The 20,172-nt window shown below is 43.7% G+C and overlaps 1 protein-coding gene across 7 annotated transcripts in view; it reads left to right on the top strand.

Moving 5' to 3' along the window:
• The window catches only part of PSD3 (pleckstrin and Sec7 domain containing 3), a 151,606-nt gene that overhangs the window by 28,089 nt on the left and 103,345 nt on the right, over positions 1-20,172 (top strand). For 3 of the 7 annotated variants that reach the window (XM_035140671.3, XM_035140672.3, XM_088658981.1), the window contains one exon: positions 6,469-6,837. In XM_035140671.3, coding sequence (XP_034996562.3) covers positions 6,469-6,837 — 369 coding nt within the window. Of the gene's footprint in view, positions 1-6,468; positions 6,838-14,331; positions 14,479-17,796; positions 17,919-18,210; positions 18,501-20,172 lie in introns of those variants that run through there. The other 4 variants (XM_088658980.1, XM_060268941.2, XM_060268939.2 and 1 more) reach the window with 4 other exon arrangements.

Below are 20,172 nucleotides of genomic sequence, written 5' to 3'. Positions count from 1 at the left end.
ACCATGAAACAATATTTCATTTAAATGCAGCTTAGTCTATTGTCTGATTTTACATTCACAAAACAACTGCACTTGCCAAATAAAAGGCACCACTGGAGTCAAAATGTTTGGCTGCAGAGCATCACAGCTCCATCCGTTTTGGTGCTGCTCAGCCCAGAGAGGGGCAGCGTTTGAGATTTAGGGTGCCGCTATTGAGAACGCCCTTCACGAGTCACCGTGTACCATCATCTCAGGTAGCTGTGAGAAGGGCATCCCCCAATAGCCCTCCAAGTCTGCTCTGGTTTACCAGGGTTTTATTGCGTGAGCCACTCATTCAGCTGCTTGTGTCAATTTGCGTGCTGTGAAATAGGGTGACTGCTCCGCTTCAGCTTGATGATTGGCTAAGGGAGCAGGAGTTGTACTCTGACAACTGGACATGCAGGCTTGATGAGCACTGAACGAGGCGATCCCCTGCAACGCTGGCACCTCCCAGATCCTCTTGCTGTAGCTCCCATCACCACTACATTCCTGGACTTCCTCTGTCCCAGGCTTGCTATGAGTTGAGAGGAGGAGGGCAAATCTCTGTTGTACCTTTATTTCACATGCACATTAGGGGGTTCTCCTTCTATGAAAGGGACCCAGGTGGCGCTGTGGGCTAAACCACTGAGCCTAGGGCTTGCTGATCAGAAGGTCAGCGGTTCGAATCCCTGTGACGGGGTGAGCTCCCATTGCTTGGTCCCAGCTCCTGCCAACCTAGCAGTTCGAAAGCACATCAAAATGCAAGTAGATAAATAGGAACCGCTACAGCGGGAAGGTAAACGGTGTTTCCTTGTGCTGCTCTGGTTCGCCAGAAGCGGCTTTGTCATGCTGGCCACATGACCTGGAAGCTGTACGCTGGCTCCCTCGGCCAATAATGCGAGATGAGCACGCAACCCCAGAGTCGGTCAACGACTGGACCTAATGGTCAGGGGTCCCTTTACATTTACCTTACCTTCTATGAACCTATTTCGCTTTTTTCGAACAGCTCACTTTAGCCGCTCCTAGTCCAGAGGCAAAACCAGTTTGCTCCTCCAGCTTGCACACTGGTTTCAAGTTTCCTCTAACGCTGTAAACTATGATAGCAGAAGGCCTCTTCTTTATTCGTAGCTTGCATTCTGTCTTCATCTTTATGGTAAGCAAGCAATTAACTGTATAAACATGATGGAGGAATGAGTAATATGTGTTACCAGCCGTTAGAAGCAGAATATAATCAAGTTCATTTTATTTTATTATTATTTTTTGTAGAACTTTTTTTTATTAGCTTTCAATCACATTCCAATAATAGCCTCATTATAACAATGCCGATTTATAATGCAATTATTAATACCAATCATTCAAATACTAAATTACATAATTTAATTAAAGTGGCTAGATTTGATAGCTTTCTAATTTTCTTTATTTCTGCGTTCCAAAATCTTATTAGTTTCAATTACATTCCGGTCATAGTAATAATGCCTTATACAACAACAGCAATGGTAATAACTTCTATATGTGTTGACACATTAAATGATTGATAAAACCTCAAGTGAGGGACTCAAAACTATATCATTGTTCTTTCCTGTGGGTAGCAATTATTCTGTCCGTGGTGTTTCTTCCTGTCCTTGTAAGACATTATATCTCCCCCCCCCCGCCGATTTTTGCTGTTGCGTGCCGAGGCACCAAGAGGACCCCCCCCCCCAATAACTCACACAGACACCATAATTTTTTGTTAAGGTTTTTTGGCATTAAAATTTGGCCACAACTTTTTTTATTAAAATACAATCAAAATGTGAGTGGTTGCTTAGTCATTGGTTCCCAGCCAACTGTCTCCCGCCTGGGACAGATCTGACTCCCTCTAGCCCAGTAGGGGAGTCAGTAAGTAAGCACCCCCTGAGAGAGGACGGGGCAGGGGGCACAAGCCCTTCTTCTTGTCCTCTCCCCAGATGCTCCCCGAGGCTCATGTGTGGTCCTGACCCCTAGCGGGGATAAACAGACAAACATGTGAAGCCCGGGATTCCTTTAACGGAATACTTCTATATGGCAGCAGCAATCACATGAGGGTCAGGCCCAGCCAAAATCCGTACCCCTCGACCAATTTATTTGAACCAATGACTAACCGCAACCTTACAAGTTGTGACTAATTGCAGCATGGTAGGCAAAACCACCTGACAACAGCCAATCAGCCAAGTGGCAAAATTCCTACCAGGCCCCTGAATACAGGCGACCCCTAGACAGGCACTGCAAGGTCAAAGCAAAGGGGCCTAAAGAAAGCGGAGGGTGGGCGGGAGATTCGAAGCGAGCAGCAAAGAGATAGCACAAACTGCTCCTTCGGTTTAAACATAGCAAGGGCTGTCAATCAACAAATTGCAACAAGCAAAAACCCCCGGCAACTATCAAACCTCCAATCAAAGCCAAAGATCATCCAAACAGACCCGCCCCAAAGCCCTGGGTCGTCTTGTTAGCCCTGCCGCAACCCATGCTCTCTCCTATGGAGAGAACCTGCTTTATCCATCATTCCTTGGGCGGAGCTGACATCCCATTGTTATAATGAAGTTTAGTTTAAACTGTTTGAACAACTAACCTCCTGGATCAAATGGCAGCTGCTATATCAAATATTATTTGGTTGGCTCCATGCCTCTCAACGGAGTGTGGATAGTCCTTTATCTGAAAAGGGGGTCATCTGGGCCAGATGCAATTCCCCACAAAAGTAGTTCTTAAAATTAAATTTATTCCAGTAGACTTACTCGTGAAAGGACAAAATTTATATAAAGAGTCACTAGAACGCCTTATTGCATGGGTAGGCAAATGGATCTGGCCCAATTGCCTTCTAAATCCGGCATGTGAACGGTCCGGGAATCAGCATGTTTTTACATGAGTAGAATGTTTCCTTTTATTTAAAATGCATCTCTGGGTATTTGTGGGGCCTGCCTGGTGTTTTTATATGAGTAAAATGTGTCCTTTTATTTAAAATGCACCTCTGGGTTATTTGTGGGGCATGGGAATTTGTTCATATATTTTTTCCCCAAAATATAGTCTGGCCCCCCACAAGGTCTGAGGGACAGTGTTAGGATTCATTCCCCGTCTGCAGTCATAGGGTTATTGTGTATCATATGACTGTATGTGTTTTCATTCCCACAGAGTGGAAGTGACGTAGACAGGATGTTTACGTGGGACTGTTGTTCCTTTGTTCTTTCTCTTTACTGGCTGTTATGCCAGAGAGAGGGAGCCATGATGTAGAGCTCCCAGTTTGTTTATATGTAAATAAAGCAGTTGAGCCTTATTTACTGACTTGTGTGTTGTTCATCACGTTTGTGAGAGCAATCACATATTTGGCCTGTGGGACCAGTCTAACAACTGGCCCCCGGGACGGCCGAATTATTAACAGTACCGGCCCCCTGCTGAAAAAGTTTGCTGATCCCTGGGCTGGTGCAGACAGTATGACCCTGACTCAGTTACATGAAGACAACGAATCCCCCCCTCCTTCTCTTCTCCTGCTGGTCTGAAGTGTGGTAAAATGTTACGCTAGCATCCATGTTGGCCACAGTTAGGTCCCCTCTTAACCAGGATTTGCATCATAGCTAAAAAAGAACACTGGTTTGCATAGAAACCTTTAACCTACTTAAACCATGCAATCCTTAACCATTAGTAAACATTGTGAAGGAAGAGTGGGGGGGGGGCTGTTCATAGTAGAGGAGAGGAAAAAATATATATCCCCCTCTGTCCTGCTCCTGCTGTTTTTACCATTCTTACAGCTCAAACTGCATATGGCATTCATTAGTCAGTGAAACCAATGGGACCTTTTTTGACAATACAAATGACAGGTGCAGGAGACCAGTTCCGATCAGGCGGGATGGAAAGGGTCAAAGCCCCGCTGCTTCCCATGCTAAGGTTTCAATCTGGAACAGCCCCCCCCCTTCCAGATATACATCCCAAGCAAATGGAATTATGTGCCTAATGTCATGTGGAGTTCGTCTCTATAAGACCAGGAGTTCTATGCCCCTGTGTTTGGGCCTAGTGCAGTTTTAGTCAGTGATATTAAGGCCCTGAAAGCTAGTAGATTATGGGTTTCAAAAGCAAAACCCAGTGCCAAAAGCAGATTTTGAAGGATTATCTAAATAGTCTTATTATTCTGCTACCCCACCCCATCCCGAGCCATAGTCATTTGACCAAATTGCTTGGTTTTCTAACAGATATTTATGGTTTTCATCAAATGGGATTTCTCTCTCCTCTTAATGGAACAATACGAGGACTGGGTTAGAAGGAAGCTGGCCTGGCGTTACATAGAGCATCAGTTATAATCTTTGCCGCTTTCAGAGTGACTTTGAACGTGACAGTTATTTTGATACTAGCTGCCTTGTTGAACCCAGCACTGCTCAGGAATTCAGTGCAGTTTTCAAATTGGTGCTTAAAATCAATGCAGTTTTGGAAGGTTCCCAAAGCCACTTGATTCAAAACGGCATCCAGTTGTATCCAAACTTAGCTAGAAATCTGCTTCTTGATCTCAGGAACCAACTTGTAAAATTTCTTAAAAAGTGTCTGAATGCGTGATGAACAAACAAAAAAAATTTCCAAAATACATAGCAGATGGAGAGAGATATCAGCAAGCGCAATAGTCTCTTGCTTCCCATTTGTTCATCTCTTCCTAAATACCGTATTGGCCCGAATATAAGCTGCACCCAAATATAAGCTGCACCTTCAAAATTGGAGGGGGAGAAAAACATACCCAAATATAAGCCGCTCCACTCCTTGCTGCTCCTGGTTGCATACTCCCTTCTTGGCCTTGGGGAAGAGGACGGGGGACTACACATGGGCTGGGTGCCCGCTTTGCCACGCTCCTGGCACTGTTTGCTCTGCACTCCTGGCTGTATGCCGTAAGGTCGTGAATATAAGCTGCACTTTAACTTTTCACAGTCAGAATTATGGAAAAAAAGGTGAGGCTTATATTCAGGCCAATACGGTAGAACTTTTGAACTCTCATGCAAACAAACCATTGCAGCACTTTGCACAAACTCCGCATGCTAGAGGCATCATTGCCTGTGGTATTCACACCCCTCCCACTCTTGTCTCCATCCATAGGTTATATAGAGCTTCAAAATCACAGAATCATAGAGCTGGAAGGGACCATGAGGGTCATTTAGTCGAACCCCTTGTAATGCAGGAATCTTTTACTCGAACCCATGTCCCTGACATTAAGAGTCTGATGATCTACCAACTGAGCTATCCTTCACAGCAAAGCCTGCGGGTTAATTATTTTATTATATAGATTTTTTTATGTTTAAAAAGAATCCTGCTCTTTTAGGGTGTTCAGCTTACGATAATGTTTTTCCCCCAAATAATTTTTATTCGTTTTCCAAAATACAAAAACAACATTGCAAAAGCAAACACACACAGACACAAACAAACAAAAAATAATAAGAAGAAAAAGAAAACAAAAGAAAACATAAAAAAGAAAAACATCATTTGTTACATTTTACTTAACATTGTTGACTTCCTCGATTCCCCTCTCACTGGGTCCATTTTAGAATTCCATTTAAGCAGTTTCCATCTTATATCTTAATTCTATCTGATACCTTTTATCATTATCTTTCAATTATTCTATTATAAAAAAATCAACTATATTCCATCAATAATTAATCAATTAATCCCAATCAAAAATTTATTTCCCATCCTTCAATCTTCTATTTCTCCCTTTAGCCAAAATTTTATTACCAAAGATTTCCCATAAATTCCAATAGAGATTCTTATATCATAATAGCATCTAACACTTATGATTAATAGAAACCCCCTTCTCCTGCGCTCTCAGCTTACGATAATGTTACAACATATTAAAATTGTAAAATAACAAACAGCCGTGAGCAATATTAGAATAATAGCAAACATTAAACCCATTTATTAAAATGTAGTCCTTGTTTTTTTGTTTGTTTTAGAAAGGTTTAGGATTCTTCTAAAAACAAATAAACAGGGGGTCACACTTATCTCCCCATGGAAGTTATTACACAGATGGGGAGAAATGTCTAGGGAAATGAAGGCTGTGTTATTATGCCACCTTCAAGTCTCTGAATAGACATTGTCTGTCCTTTTGTTCTGTGACTTGGCTGCGATGTTTGGAGAAACAGACCCAGAAGCTTCAGTATCTCCGAAAGCTAATCTAGAGTAGGGACACAAAATGTGTCTTTTCTATGAACACAATGAGCTGATGTTCTTTCTTCATAATGTGCAAGCCACTTTTGTTTCTACTCGAGTACAGGGACCGGGTGGGGGGTGGAGGGAGGCAGAGGGAAAGACAAGGGTGTCTGTTCTCCATTAACACAATTGAAACCAGACGTGTAAACATTGGTACCTGGTGATCAAAAGGAAAGGCTAGTTATGCATGTATGTGCGTGCATGAAACATCCGCAGAGGATCTGAGTGTGCCCACATGAAAACCTTAAAGCAGAAACTGAAGAGGCTGTCTTTGGTTTTGAATCCTAGGCTCATGGAGGAGGAGGAGGAGGAAGAGGATGATGAAGAAGCCATCAGTGGAAGAGTGGAAGATGTCCTTGGGCAACCGCACTCCGAAGTCTCAACAGATGTGTACAGCTCCCAGTTTGAAAGCATTCTGGACAATGCCTCTTTATATTATAGCGCCGAGTCGCTGGAAACTTTATATTCTGAGCCGGATAGCTACTTCAGCTTCGAAACGCCGCTCACTCCCATGATCCAGCAGCGTATCAAAGAAGACGCTCAATTTTTAGAAAGGACTCCTGATGGGGCAACCAGGAAAGGCCACAGTGATGGGATTGCCAATGGACTAGGAGATGTGAAGGAGACGGACATTACAGAAGCTTGTCATTTAGAAAGGTAACTAAGAAATGGCTTTCGTATTACATTTGCTGTTGCTTTTGCACTGATAATGAGCTTTTTAATCCTCACGGGTAGAAGAAAGTATTAGCTGAGTGGCGTATCACAAAAAAGTGTGTGTGTGTGTGTGTGTGTGTGTGTGTGTGTTTAATTAGTTGCTAGTAAAATGGACCTTGGTGTGAGAAGAGTCTCCATGTTGCAGAGACCTCTGAGCGGCTGTGTGTGCTTCGTGCCCAGAGCCATACAGTTCCGCTGGGTGATCTCTTTTCTGAAGGCTAGGCCGCTCAATGATGGAGGCATGTTTACATGCACCCTCTGTGGGCGAGGTTTTTGAGCCTCTCTTTATCTGCACAGTGTTCTTGGTTAAGCTAACAGTAGGACCAAATCTTGGAGGCATTGGCTCTTTTTAATAGCTGGATGGGCATGCAGCATGTTCAGTCAACCGCTTGGAACTTAAAACACAACAAATTCTGTTTATAATACCATATGTGCTATTAGCAAGAACCTATTTTGCCTGGTATACGAAGTAGACGGGATAAGCCTTGGTCCCAGTTTCAGTGAATCCCTTCTACCTGTGGCAGAATTTTAAAAGAAGTGGATTAATCTCTCCATGACTTGCCAGTTTCCCATAAGCATGGAGATTTTGGGAAATGTCCAGACTTATGACCTTCCCTATCCTAGCGGTGTGCAGCGGTACTGGCACAGGAACGCTGTGCCACATACTCTATCAAAGGGCCAGATATAATGCAAGCACTAGGAATTTTTTCATTTTTTCATTTAAAACTGTAAATAGCATTTGCTCACAGTTACCCCTTGTTCCCCTTCTCTGTCTGGCCGACAGCTAGAATTTAGATTGTAAGCTTCTCTAGGCAGGGACCTCTCTGTCTGTCTGCCCTGCTTATGTTACCTTATAAAGTTCAGTGCACTGTGATGGTGCTCTGTAAACAAACCTTTGGTGCAAATGAGTTGATAGGCAACCTCTAGCCATTGTGTCAGCTGTATTATTGGTACAATGGAAGGCATGCCTGCTGACTCAGATATCTGGGTGGGCATGTGTTGCCATTGCCATGGACAGTCTGTTAATCTTATTCATTATGAGAATAAGCCTTCAGCTCATTTAAGGAAATTCGAAGATCTGCCTTGGAACCACCAAGGCTAGAAGTGTAAGCAAATGCTGAATGAGCCATCATAAGAAGCTTAACTCCGCATTTTCTGTTTGCTGTTGGACTGTCTTATCAACAAAGGCTTTTGGATTTCATTTTACTTTCTCTTACTAAGCCTGTGTGGTGGAAGAAAATAAGTTAACAGATAGGTCTGCGCTTTGATGTACAGCTTCAAGGCATGGGGCACTCAGTCCTATCTCTTAATAAAAAGTACCGGGGGGTGGGGTGGGGTGGGGGTGGGGAGAATGAAAGCTTTTAGCTTAAGCATCTTGAGTGCTGGCAATACAGTACAGCTTCCCGGTTCTGCATGTTGTAACAGAATGAAAGCTAGGGCTGAACTAAGCTTCCCAGGGGAAGTTTGCAAGCCAGATTTACTTGGAAATTGGAACATAAGCTAAATATATCTCACATGTCCCCCTACTTGAATGTGCTTTTAAGCTTGGCTGTGTTGTCAGTTGCTAGCTGGAGATTTCTTTTTGTTTATTTATATTTTTTATTTATTTGTGCTATTTATACTATGCCCACTAACCAAACTCAAAAGCCTTTAATGCACTAGAAGCCCTTCATTAGGATTTTGCAGTTTGATGCACTTGTAATGTGTACCTTTTAGAAATCTATTAGTCATCGTCTCCTATATTGGCTGAATTTCCACATAAAGCCATGTTTTGGCAGTGCTCTGTGGATGAGCTTCAGCAATATCATGCTGTGATTGCCTGCTCTTTCCTTCCATTTGAACCTGGGATCCCAGTTTAAAACAAAGTCCAGTAAGCTTCATAACAAGCCAAAGGGATGTGATCTGCAGACCATGATGCATTTTCAAGAAGTCCTTGAGACCACAAGAGAAATCGAGGAATAGGTTAAAAGACCTTTTGCAAGCAGAGGCTGAAATAAAATCGCCCTTAAATAGCAGTGCCTTGACTGGCAAACAACTTTGTGACGCCTGCTAGACACTTCTTCCTGTCCATTCTCCATGTGTGTTTAGTGCAGCTGCATTCGAGTTCTGAATTGAGAAGCTTTTCAAGCAGCCTCCCACATGGGTGCTGTAACGTGGAGAGAGAAAAAGAATTATAACATGTTAGGGCTCAGAGAACAAAACGATAAATTGCGAGAACTCAGGCCAAAAGAAGATGGATTTCAAATAAATCTTCACAAGGTTTTATTGATGTGATGCGGAGTTTAAATGGGAATCACTCCCAATGTTGAAGGCAAATAAAGGTAAATTCCAGTAAAAATCAGGACAAGGCCCTGTTTCGACTATTCTTCGTCAGCAAGGATTCACAGGTCAACGTGTACCAAATATGTTGTACCAAATAGGCAAAGTGTACCAAATAGGCAAACATATTTGGTACACTTTGACCTGTGAATCCTTGCTGACGAAGAATAGTCGAAACAGGGCCTTGTCCTGATTTTTACTGGAATTTACCTTTATTTGCCTTCAACATTGGGAGTGATTCCCATTTAAACTCCGCATCACATCAATAAAACCTTGTGAAGATTTATTTGAAATCCATCTTCTTTTGGCCTGAGTTCTTGCAATTTATCGTTTATTTCTGGACTTTCCCAAGAACTCCTATTTCTACTAGGGCTCAGAGAACAGGCAAAGGAGAATAGCAGCCTTCAAGACAATGGAGTTTTAACAACTGCTCGATGTGGCAACCTATGCTGATTCATTAGGACAAGTCATGCTGTCAGTAGAAGCAAAAGATTTTTAAAAAGGAAACCTGGAAGAATGCTGAGCAGCCAATAGGTGTCCCCTTTGAGCTGCTGTGAGGAGTTCAGAACAGCATGTTTTTGCAGCTTCTTGGTTCAAAGGTAGCTCAGTCTCCAAATGATACGGTCAACAACATCTTAGCAACCCCATTTATATACTCAGTGCAGGTTGGGGATCAACTGACTTGCATGGGAGATGAAATGGGCTGCAACAAGGTTGAAGAGAGACAGAATACATAACAGATTGCAGCTCTTAGTGCTGAGTGGGGCCTGCTGGAAACTGAGCTTTTTTCCCCGTGGCCTGTGCAAACCCACCTTCCGTTCTGTTCTTGCTCACACTAGAGTGTGACAAAGACACTGAACCTAGGAACTGACTTGACGTATTTATTTTTATTTTGCATTGTGCTTGTGGCTGAGTAGGTGTGACAGCTAAGCTCAATGTGCAGCTACTTAAAGCAGTTTGCAATCCAGTTTATGCAGCGGAACAGGAAGTTTGTTGGATTCACAGAGATCAAAACCTCACATGGGGTGGCTTATGACCCTAAGGGAGACTTAAGAGCAAGAATTTGAAAGGAAGGTGCAGAGTAAGCAATGGACTGAGAGATGAAGGGATCAGTGGAGAATGAGGTTTGAGGACATTTCCTCCTTTAGTAGCAGCCCATTTGGTTTCCATGTTAGGTGCAGAGGAGGGATCCTCACTTGCCAACTTGAAATTCCTGATCACCTATGGCAGGCATCCCCAAACTGCGGCCCTCCAGATGTTTTGGCCTACAACTCCCATGATCCCTAGCTAACAGGATCAGTGGTCCGGGATGATGGGGATTGTAGTTCAAAACATCTGGAGGGTCGAAGTTTGGGGATGCCTGACCTATGGTTACCGGACTAGTATTTAAATGCAAATCTCTTTGTGTGGGTGTTTTGAAAACAACAACAACAACCCCAATATCTTTATTAAATACTGTATGATCAAACGAAAAAGGGAAAGGCAAGGTTTAATATCTCCAGAACTCTGTAGAATGTGGTCTCCCTAATAATAGAGGTCTTGTTTTCTTGATTGTGATTGAATTGATGTGCTTAATCCCCCTTTTGAGCTTCTGTTCTTGTGCTACTTGCCCTTCTAGCTTTTATTTGAAGTGTTTTTGGTTTGCTGTTTGCCATGTTAGAAAACTCCAATACAATATACGTTATAATAATAATAATTCCAGAACGGTTGAATGTGAAAGGAGCAACAACATCTGCGAGGCACTTGAGATGAAGAGGGGCAATACCATGGGGAAAGAGAATGTGAAATGCTATGGAGACTGCTGAGGGACAGGGTAGAGCAGGCATCCCCAAACTGTGGCCCTCCAGATGTTTTGGCCTACAACTCCCACGATCCCTAGCTAACAGGACCAGTTGTCAGGGATGATGGGAATTGTAGTCCAAAACATCTGGAGGGCCGAAGTTTGGGGGTGCCTGGGGTAGAAGGAGGAAGTGGAACAAAGTAGGCTGTGGCCTGAAAAAGCATAAGTCTGAGGAAATTATTATTTTTTGAGTGGAGACATGAAGAACAGCAGAACCAAGGGGAAAGTGGGACTGAGGCAGAATTACACATAAGGGGTTAGAGGTAGGAGAAGTTGTGCTTTCTTGAAGGAAGTGGACGGGCAAGGGGAGGAACTGGAGATTGGGGTAGCGATAGGTTTCCTTTGAGGAGAATTTATCGACCCGAATATTGGAATTTTACCACAGACCTGGCCATCTTATGGTGGGGCCCCCAGTGTGGACTAGGAAGCAGTGAGCGATGGTGGGGGCTGAATGTCACAGACTTGCTTTGAAGTAGCCAGCGCATACTTTGGCTCTAGACTTCTACCATTCATGTACACTCGCATACAAAATACCCACCAGTATCATGGGCAGGTTGGTGTTGTGGGGAGGGCTTTTTACTATGAAGACTTCCAGCAGAAACAGTTTGCCCCATACACGAAGTTTTATTGCGCTTCCCTGAAGGATCTCTGACAGTGAGGGTTAGGTTGCACAGAGTCAGGGATCCTTGGCAATTTTTTGCCCTTAGGACGGTAGCATTCCCTCCTCCCTCAGGACTCGACGGTTGCCATTGGCGACTCTTCCTGTTCCCTGCCTCAATTATTTCAGCTACTGGAAATCAAGCCACACCACATCCACTTAGCCCCATCTTGAGTTCTCTGTTTTGGTCATGGTAGGGGCAGGCTGTGTGAGAAAAGAGACCACTTCCCTTTTTGGTGCCTTGCTACTTTTGTGTAACGATATACCGTTCCTCACACGTTTAAGTCCTCAGATATATGCGAATTTATCTCGGGTAAATTTCAAGGATTTCAAGCCCCCTTCAGCCAGGAGAGTTGTCCTAAAAAAATATATGAAGAAAATGGCCTCAGTCAGAGGGAGCCCCTCTCTGAACTTTAGTCACAATATCTCAATGCTCTCCATGGAAGCCAGTAATCCGATAAAGGTTTATGTCTTTGTGGCCTGTCCTGTTACGGTGCGAATGGCTGGCTCCCGTTGACCACAGTTTATCAGGGCTTCCACACCTGTAACCAGTACGAAGTGGTGGAGTAATGTTCTTACTACCGCTAACTCCAACCCACCTGCTTCTTCCCAGTTTCTCTCATTCTCCTCAGGAAAGAAGAACGAGAGAAGCGGTTTGGGACGCAGGCAGGCACATGAATGAGCTGTGTCTGCCTCCCTGCCTCTCTATCTCCTCACAAGGGGCCATTGCATTTCCTGAGGAAAAAAACAAGTCAGTCGGTCAGTCAGTCAGTTGCATGCATGAGCTCAGAGGCCCAGCTGTTTGAGCATCATGGCGTCCTTCAGAAATATGCTCCAGTTGCTGCACTCTGTGACTGGGCCTCCAAGCTCGTGTGTGTTCCTACCCGCCTTCCATTCTTTTAGGGAATAGTAGGAACAGCTGCAGAGCAAAACCCAGGCAACATCAAGGCAGGGTCTGCTTGATGCACCCTTCCTTCTGCTCACAACCTGGCCCCTGTGATCTTGGGCCAGGTGAACTCTCTTTCCCACCTTTATTCTGTTCTAGTTGCAATGGGATCTCCTCCACAATATCCCTCCTATTCCTACAAATGGCACGGATCAGCTCACAGCGGCTGCTAGACCCCTCTCCTCCTGGTAACATATAACCCCTCTGAAGAAGAAGAAGAGTTTGGATTTGATATCCTGCTTTATCACTACCTGAAGGAGTCTCAAAGCGGCTAACATTCTCCTTTCCCTTCCTCGCCCACAACAAACACTCTGTGAGGTGAGTGGGGCTGAGAGACTTCAGAGAAGTGTGACTAGCCCAAGGTCACCCAGCAGCTGCATGTGGAGGAGCGGGGACGCAAACCCGGTTCACCAGATTACCACTCTTAACCACTACATCACACTGTGCCACTGTTTTTGGTATTCAGCTTGCCATTAGCTGAATCATAACAAGGTTTGATTCTCTCCACCCCCACCCTTGGCCCCACATATAAGACCCGAACCCTGAGAAAAGACAACCCTAGTCTACATAAAAAGGGTTTCCTACTTAGGCTTAGCTGATCAATTTCATTTTCTGCCTTTCTTCCAGGGACCTTAGGGCAGCATACATAGGGCTACCCCATTCCAGCATTACCACAGTCCTAGATGGTAAAATAGGCTGGGAATGATTTGCCCAAGGCTGCCTAGTGAGCTTGGTGGCTTAGTGGAGACTGAAGGCTGCTTGTGTGGGAACAGACTTTGGCTAGCTGCTGCCAACTGACCAGTAATGGCCAGCAGGTAATTGTTTTCCCGAGTTGCTTCATTGCTTCCAAGTTCTCCAACAGAAGCAATGCAGAAGATAGCACATCTTCTCCTTGAAGACATCTTCTTATATTTTGTGTGTGTTTATAGGTTCGGAGAGGGGCCAGACATAGAACTCGAAGCCTGCACCAGGCCACGAAACTACTACATATTTAGTAAATTCAGTACTGATAGTGCCCTCTTCATTGGCCCATTTCTGCTGTCCTTGAGTGTCCTTCGTGTATTTGATCTAGGTAACATAGGAAGTTTCCTTATACAAGAATCGTATGTCCTTTCTGGCCGTTCTCCCAGCCTTGCCTGGAGATGCCAGGAAATGCAAATTGTGACGTTTGACTCCATCCGTTTAGAAATATTTTTCAACTTTAACATGGACTTGAAGCATCAAACAGGTTGCTAAGCATGGCTGGTAGCTAGTGGATGTACAGAGGACCAGGTTGGAGAAATCAGCTGGTCCTTTGAAAGCCAAGAAATGAGCAAGAGGACCAGAGCTCGACAGGAAACAGATTTTCTGTCTGAACACTGATGAATCTGTCAGAAGGGAGATGCTATCCCTTTGTATATTTTTCTTTGAACATGCCAGGTAGATTTTAGGTCAGAGGCCAATTGCCTAAGCGTTTGTGTGTGTGTGTGGTCGTTTATGAAGCTGACGGCTGTGGTGCAAAGCAGAGCCAGGCTCTAAATGTTGGTTAGAGATCAGCTGATCGACAGGGGGATGATGCGTGGCAGTAATGTTATCCAATCCTTTAAATGAATGAGCAGAAGGGGACCAACCTTTTTTCTCCATGCGGTTCAGCTGTTAGGGGCTGAGTTTCAGGGAGAGGGGGGCTTGAGAGGCGAAGCCGCTCTGTGAAAGTGAGTCACATGGCTTTGAAATTAAAAAGACTGATTAGTAGCTTGTGGGCTAAGGAGTCCCTATGGGCTCCTTTGTGTCTGGGTGTTTCTCTTCGCCTGACCTATCAGCTGCTGACCTTGGCTGCGTTCAGTAAGTCTGCGCCCAAACTCTGCATGGCTTCAGTGTACTTGCTGTGACATTGTGGTGGGGGTGGGGGGGAAGCAGTGTTCTTTTGATCGCAAGGTGGGAGAGTCATGGCTGGGAGAGAGAGAGGCCTTGGCTGCTCTGAAATCAGTTAGCATGCATGTTTTATGTAGGATCTTGGCTGAGTTTCCCCTAAAGGGTGAGGTTGTTTTTGAAAAGGGGAACTCTCTTTTAAACATAGTTTGGTTACTATGTGATCTCACTTCCAAATAAAGTGCAGCATCCAACAAAATAGATTGAAGCTAAGGAGAGAGAGAGAGAAAAAACCCTGCTATTTCTGGAAGGATATTTCCACTCTTGTGTTTCTGTTTTTTTGTTTTACTTTGCCTTGGAGTTTCCTAGCTAGCATTTGAAGTGACAGAGCAGCTCATGCAGGAGGTTTAGCCATCACTAGTTTTGGCTTATTGAATGGATCTGAGCCAGCTTTTTATAGGATTCAGTATCTGAAGAAGTGTGCATGCACACGAAAGCTCATACCAAAATAAAAACTTAGTTGGTCTTTAAGGTGCTGCTGAAGGAATTTTTTTCTATTTAGATAAGATAAAGATACAGACACACACACACACACACCTCAGCAAAGTGATCCAAATCTTCTCCTATGGTTGCCATCCCAGAAATGAAAGAGGGAGGGGCAGGGGAATGAATGATGTCTGTAGCGTTTAGAAGCCACTTAGGGGTATTAAAAAAAGGGGAACTGGGGGCCTTTTCTCACCACCAGTACAGACCCAGGATATTTTGTACCCTCTTCTCTTTAATTAACATAGGATTAAAGAGTCTACTTGGATTGTCTTCTGTGCAAGCTGTGGCTAGTACAACAGTTGTATATCTTGGTTTTTTTAACAGCTTTGAGACCTACATGGTTTAAAGAGGGATAGTTTTTTAAACAACAACAACAACAACAACAACAACAACAAGAAGAAGAAGTATGCAATTATTCAGTATCTCTTCTGAGCCTCAGAGCAAGACTGTTTCACCTTAGGGCAATTCCATTGTTCTGCACATGTTTCCTATCTATTGAGAATGCAATAAGAGTCCCACCGGATCAAACCAGGATCCATCTAGCCTAGCAGCCTCCGTGACAGCTGCAAGGCAATCTGACTTTGGGAAACTGACAAGCAGGGCATGAAATCAACAACCCCTCTCCTGTTCTTTGGCTCCAGCAGCTGGTACTCTGAAGCGGATGTATGTGTATTAGGAGGTGGGACTCTCTCTCTCTCTCTCTCTCTCTCTCTCTCTCTCTCTCTCTCTCTCTCTCTCTCTCTCTCTTCTGTGTGTGTATGTACATGTACTTACATGGTGCTATAGGCACCTAGGAGCAGAGGATATGAACATGTGTATGCACATGAGCAGGATGTGAAAGTGGTGTAGGAGGTGACAAACCGAAACCCAATTTATCGCTGGTTATTGTCTTGCGTCCTAGCTCAGATGAAAGGGGCAACTTTTTCATGCACACGCTTAAATAAAATGGCCATTACACTGAACGAAGTGACAACTTTTGACGTAGGCTGGGTGTACAGCACGTGTTGCAGGGTAGGAAGGCAGATAGAAGAACCTGCCTTATTCAGAGTTAGAATGATGGCTTGCCTCTATTTCACTGGTCTCCAGTTTGTGGGTCAAGACTCGCTACAGGGTCACAACTTGACCTAAGGTGGTTTACAGCAGTGGCACTACCACCCCACGTGTATATTTGGTGAACCATTAAAATATGGGTACCCCAATGCACATTTGAGTTAAAGGTGAGTCCCAGGTCTGAAGTGGTTGAAGGTGACTGCTGAATCTCTTCCTGCCTTGCATCCAGTTAAGCTTTGAAGGCGGCGGCGGCGGCGGCGGCGGGGGGGGGTTATGCATATGTTTCATATATTTGTTTATAAAGTACTGGCTACATGCATGATATTTTACAATGCAAGATAAACACAAAATAATTATTTCTTTTTTTAAAAAATGGACTGCCTCAAGGTTTCTTCTGTTGCTTCCGAATTAGAAATGTGACATTCTAATGTTTTATGTTGAAGAAACATAGAGGAAGGAGGGATGGAAGAGAGAAGGAAAACATGTACCATCAGTTAGACTTAGCTGTAGTTTTTGGATACAGTCATACCTCGGTTTAAGTACGCTATTTCAGTTTGAGTACTTCGTGGACCCGTTTGGAACGAATTAATCCACTTTCCATTACTTTCAATGGGAAAGTTTGCTTCAGGTTAAGTACGCTTTAGGTTAAGTACTCCGCAGACCTGTCTGGAACAGATTAATCCACTTTCCATTACTTCCAATGGGAAAATTCGCTTCAGTTTATGAACGCTTCAGTTTGAGTACTCCGCGGACCCGTCTGGAACGGATTAATCCACTTTCCATTACTTTCAATGGGAAAGTTCGCTTTAGGTTAAGTACGCTTCAGGTTAAGTACAGACTTCCGGAACCAATTGTGTACTTCAACAGAGGTACAGGCAACATTTATGTGGGGGTTATGTTCCAAGGCACTGTACATTTAAGTGAAATTGTGTATATTGGCAACACCACTGAGAAAGCTTGCAAACGCCCTCTAAACTTCCTTGCTCAAACCTCAACTCTCCATAGGCTTCAGAGGTTAGTGCGAAGGATCCTGAGAGTTAATATTGTATATTCTATCTTCACAGCAACCCTGTGAGGTGGGTTAAGCTGAGGGGGACCTTGGACCCGCCACACACACACTTCATGCCTAATCAGTCTACCTCACAGGGTTGTTGTGAGGATGAAGGTGGGAGTAAGAGCACAGTGCCCGCTACCTTGAGCTTCTCGAAGGAAAGGTGGGGCGTAAATAATTGGGGGCTATGCAGAAGAGGAAGGTGGGCTTTGAAAGAACAGTGAGCGGTAGTACCATGTCAGTATTTGAGGAAGGGAGATTTGGGGTGAAAAGGCAGGAAGGGAGAATTGATAGAGTTGTTTGAGAGCAGGTGAGAGCAGAAAATAGCTCAGGCTTTTTAGTGACAAAAATAGAAATATTAATAGCATAAATAACAAGGGAGTGAAATTACTAGGTGGAGAAACTGCTCCAGCTTCGTAGAACCCCAGTACCTTTCAATCTCTGCAGCATAGCTCTTTTCACCTGTCTTTTGGTGAGACGCTAGTCGGACTGGTGTGCGTGCAGGCTCAGAATTTAACAGCGTAGCTTCTCTGATCCATTAGTTAGGTCTGTCAGTAAAAAAAGAAAAAAGAAATTCCACAGCCCTTTGCATTCCTGCTAGTTAACTCTGCTGTTCTCAGCTGTCTGCTAGTGTGTGATAGCTGCAATCACTTGCACTGAAATTCAGGGTTCTCCTTTCTCTCCCCCCCCCCCCTCCAAACTTGGTGCGACCACTAGGAATTTTGGTGACCGAGCTGGTAAAGAAGCTGATTTGTAAAGTGGAAAGGTTAGTTTGCTGGAGCTGCTAGTGTTTTTTTATTTATTTATTTAAAGAGTTCTGCAGCCGGCAAGTATGAGACGTTTATATTCCATAATGCCACCCCCGCCCCCTTTCGGGGGGGGGGAACAACAACACCTGTATTTGAAAATGAATTGTAAATGCTGTATTCTTGGAGCAGCTGTTTCTCTCTTCTAGAGGACAGGATTTAATCCAGAAGCAATTGCAGAAATAGCTTGAACTACTCTTTGTTCTGGTCTCCAAGTGGTTAAAGGGAATGTTAAAAGGGGGGGGGGGGTTCAGGACTGACTTCATTGTATATTGTGCTTGTTTGAAGCAGGTCGGTTGGAGGGATGTTATGTTAAGGAACTAGGAAGAAGGGGAAGGAAGTCCTTAAATTTGTTTTAAGTTTTGATTCCTGCTCCCCAAGGGATGCACAAAAGCAGAAACTTGTATATGATGTGTGTTTATTCCTCTTTCTGAAGCATGAGAAGGTATCGGTGGAGAGAAAAAGAATTGCTGAGCAGATAGAATGCACTGATAACACGTTTGTCAAGGGCATAGTTACCGGCTGACCATTTTCCAAGCCAGGTAATTAGATATTTCCCTACTTCTTTTTCAGTTAACTGTGATTTAGCGGGGGGGGGGGGGGAGATGCAATTTTACTCTGAGAATCAGCCTAAGACCTGCTGCTTTTGAAAATCAAGTTTGTGACTATAAAGTCAAGAACTGTGTCTATATCTAGCAATGCATTAACAATGCATTGTGAGATAATTAAAATGTTATTCTCCCTCCACCGATTAAGGTTGCATTAAGGATTAAACACCATTGGAGATAGTGTGACTTAACCACTTTGAGGTTGAATATAAATCCTTGTGTTTATATACAGTTAATTAAGATGAATCATTAGGGATTAGTGAGCCTACCAAGGCCCATAATTACCTTTAGGGTTGCCAGACTCAATAGAGGACAGGACTTCTGTGCCTTTAATTGCCCTGCTCTCTTTTGAGTCTGGAAACCTTAAAGAGAAACCAGCAGACCCTTTGCTTGGAAATTAAACAAAGGGTTTGCTGGTTTCTCTTTAAGGTTTTCAGACTCAAAAGAGATGAGGGCAATTAAGGGCACAGAAGTCCCGTCCTCTATTGAGTCTGGCAACCCTAATTACCTTCTACTATTTACCTGGGCCTAAGATGCCATGAATTCTCCTTTTAGCTGAACTCTGATAGCCTGCTGATAGATTTCAATAAGCTTGACCCCGTAATGCTATACAGCCTTATATTGCCCCACCGATTGTAAATTAAATCAAACCTTAAATTCTTCTTCAGAATTTAAACAGTTACCTTGTTTTTCTTATGATTGAGAGATGCACAATGTATACATGATGAAGTTCCTGCGCATACAGACGCAATTCCATTTTGGGAATAGTGGTGCAAATGGTACAGAGGCTGTTCATGAAAACAAGGATTTGTTTTATGCATGATTCTATCAAAACTTTCAAAAATTAGATTTTAAGGAGCAGCAAACTGTCATTATCAGTAAAATATCAAACAAACTGCCCATTGTAGCAAGGGTTTTGTTTATTGGTTTAATCCTGCTTTCATGCATGGGATAGCCTTGATCCTCTTATCATAGTTATCCCATAAAGTTAGGCTTTGGGTCCACTAATCTGGACACCCACTAAGGTGCTTGAGAGTGTGTGGCTGGACTTTATAGATGTACCTGGATGTAACAGAGTACCTGCCACTCTGGGCAGCTCCCAACAAAATGTTAAAAACATGATAAAACCTCAAACATTAAAAACTTCCCTGTACAAGGCTGCCTTCAGGTGTCTTCTAAAAGTCGTATAGTTGTTTATCTGTTTGACATATGAAGGGAGGGCGTTCCACAGAGCAGGGTGCCACTACTGAGAAGGCCCTCTGCCTGGTTCCCTGTAACTTTACTTCTTGCAGTGAGGGAACCGCCAGAAATATAAATAAGTAATCTGCACATTGATTGAGGATTTTCTCCTGTTTTACTTGCTGGCTGCTAATTGAAACCAGTGCTTTAAAATGTTTACATATATATATTTGTCAGAGAGAAAGCAGAGGAAGGGAAGAGGATGTTGTCTCTTCCAACTCTATGATTCTATGTTGGCGTAGTGAGTCCATGATGCTCTTGGGCTACAGCAAAGCAGACATTCCTCAGCTGTGCACCAGCACACCTTAGTACAGGCATCCCCAAACTGCGGCCCTCCAGATGTTTTGGCCTACAACTCCCATGATCC

Source organism: Zootoca vivipara, chromosome 15 (assembly GCF_965207765.1).
Source record: "Zootoca vivipara chromosome 15, rZooViv2.hap1.1, whole genome shotgun sequence".
NCBI classification, from domain to species: Eukaryota; Metazoa; Chordata; class Lepidosauria; order Squamata; family Lacertidae; genus Zootoca; species Zootoca vivipara.
The sequence above is the reverse complement of the archived record's forward strand: the minus strand, read 5'-3'. Positions and strand labels throughout refer to the sequence as shown.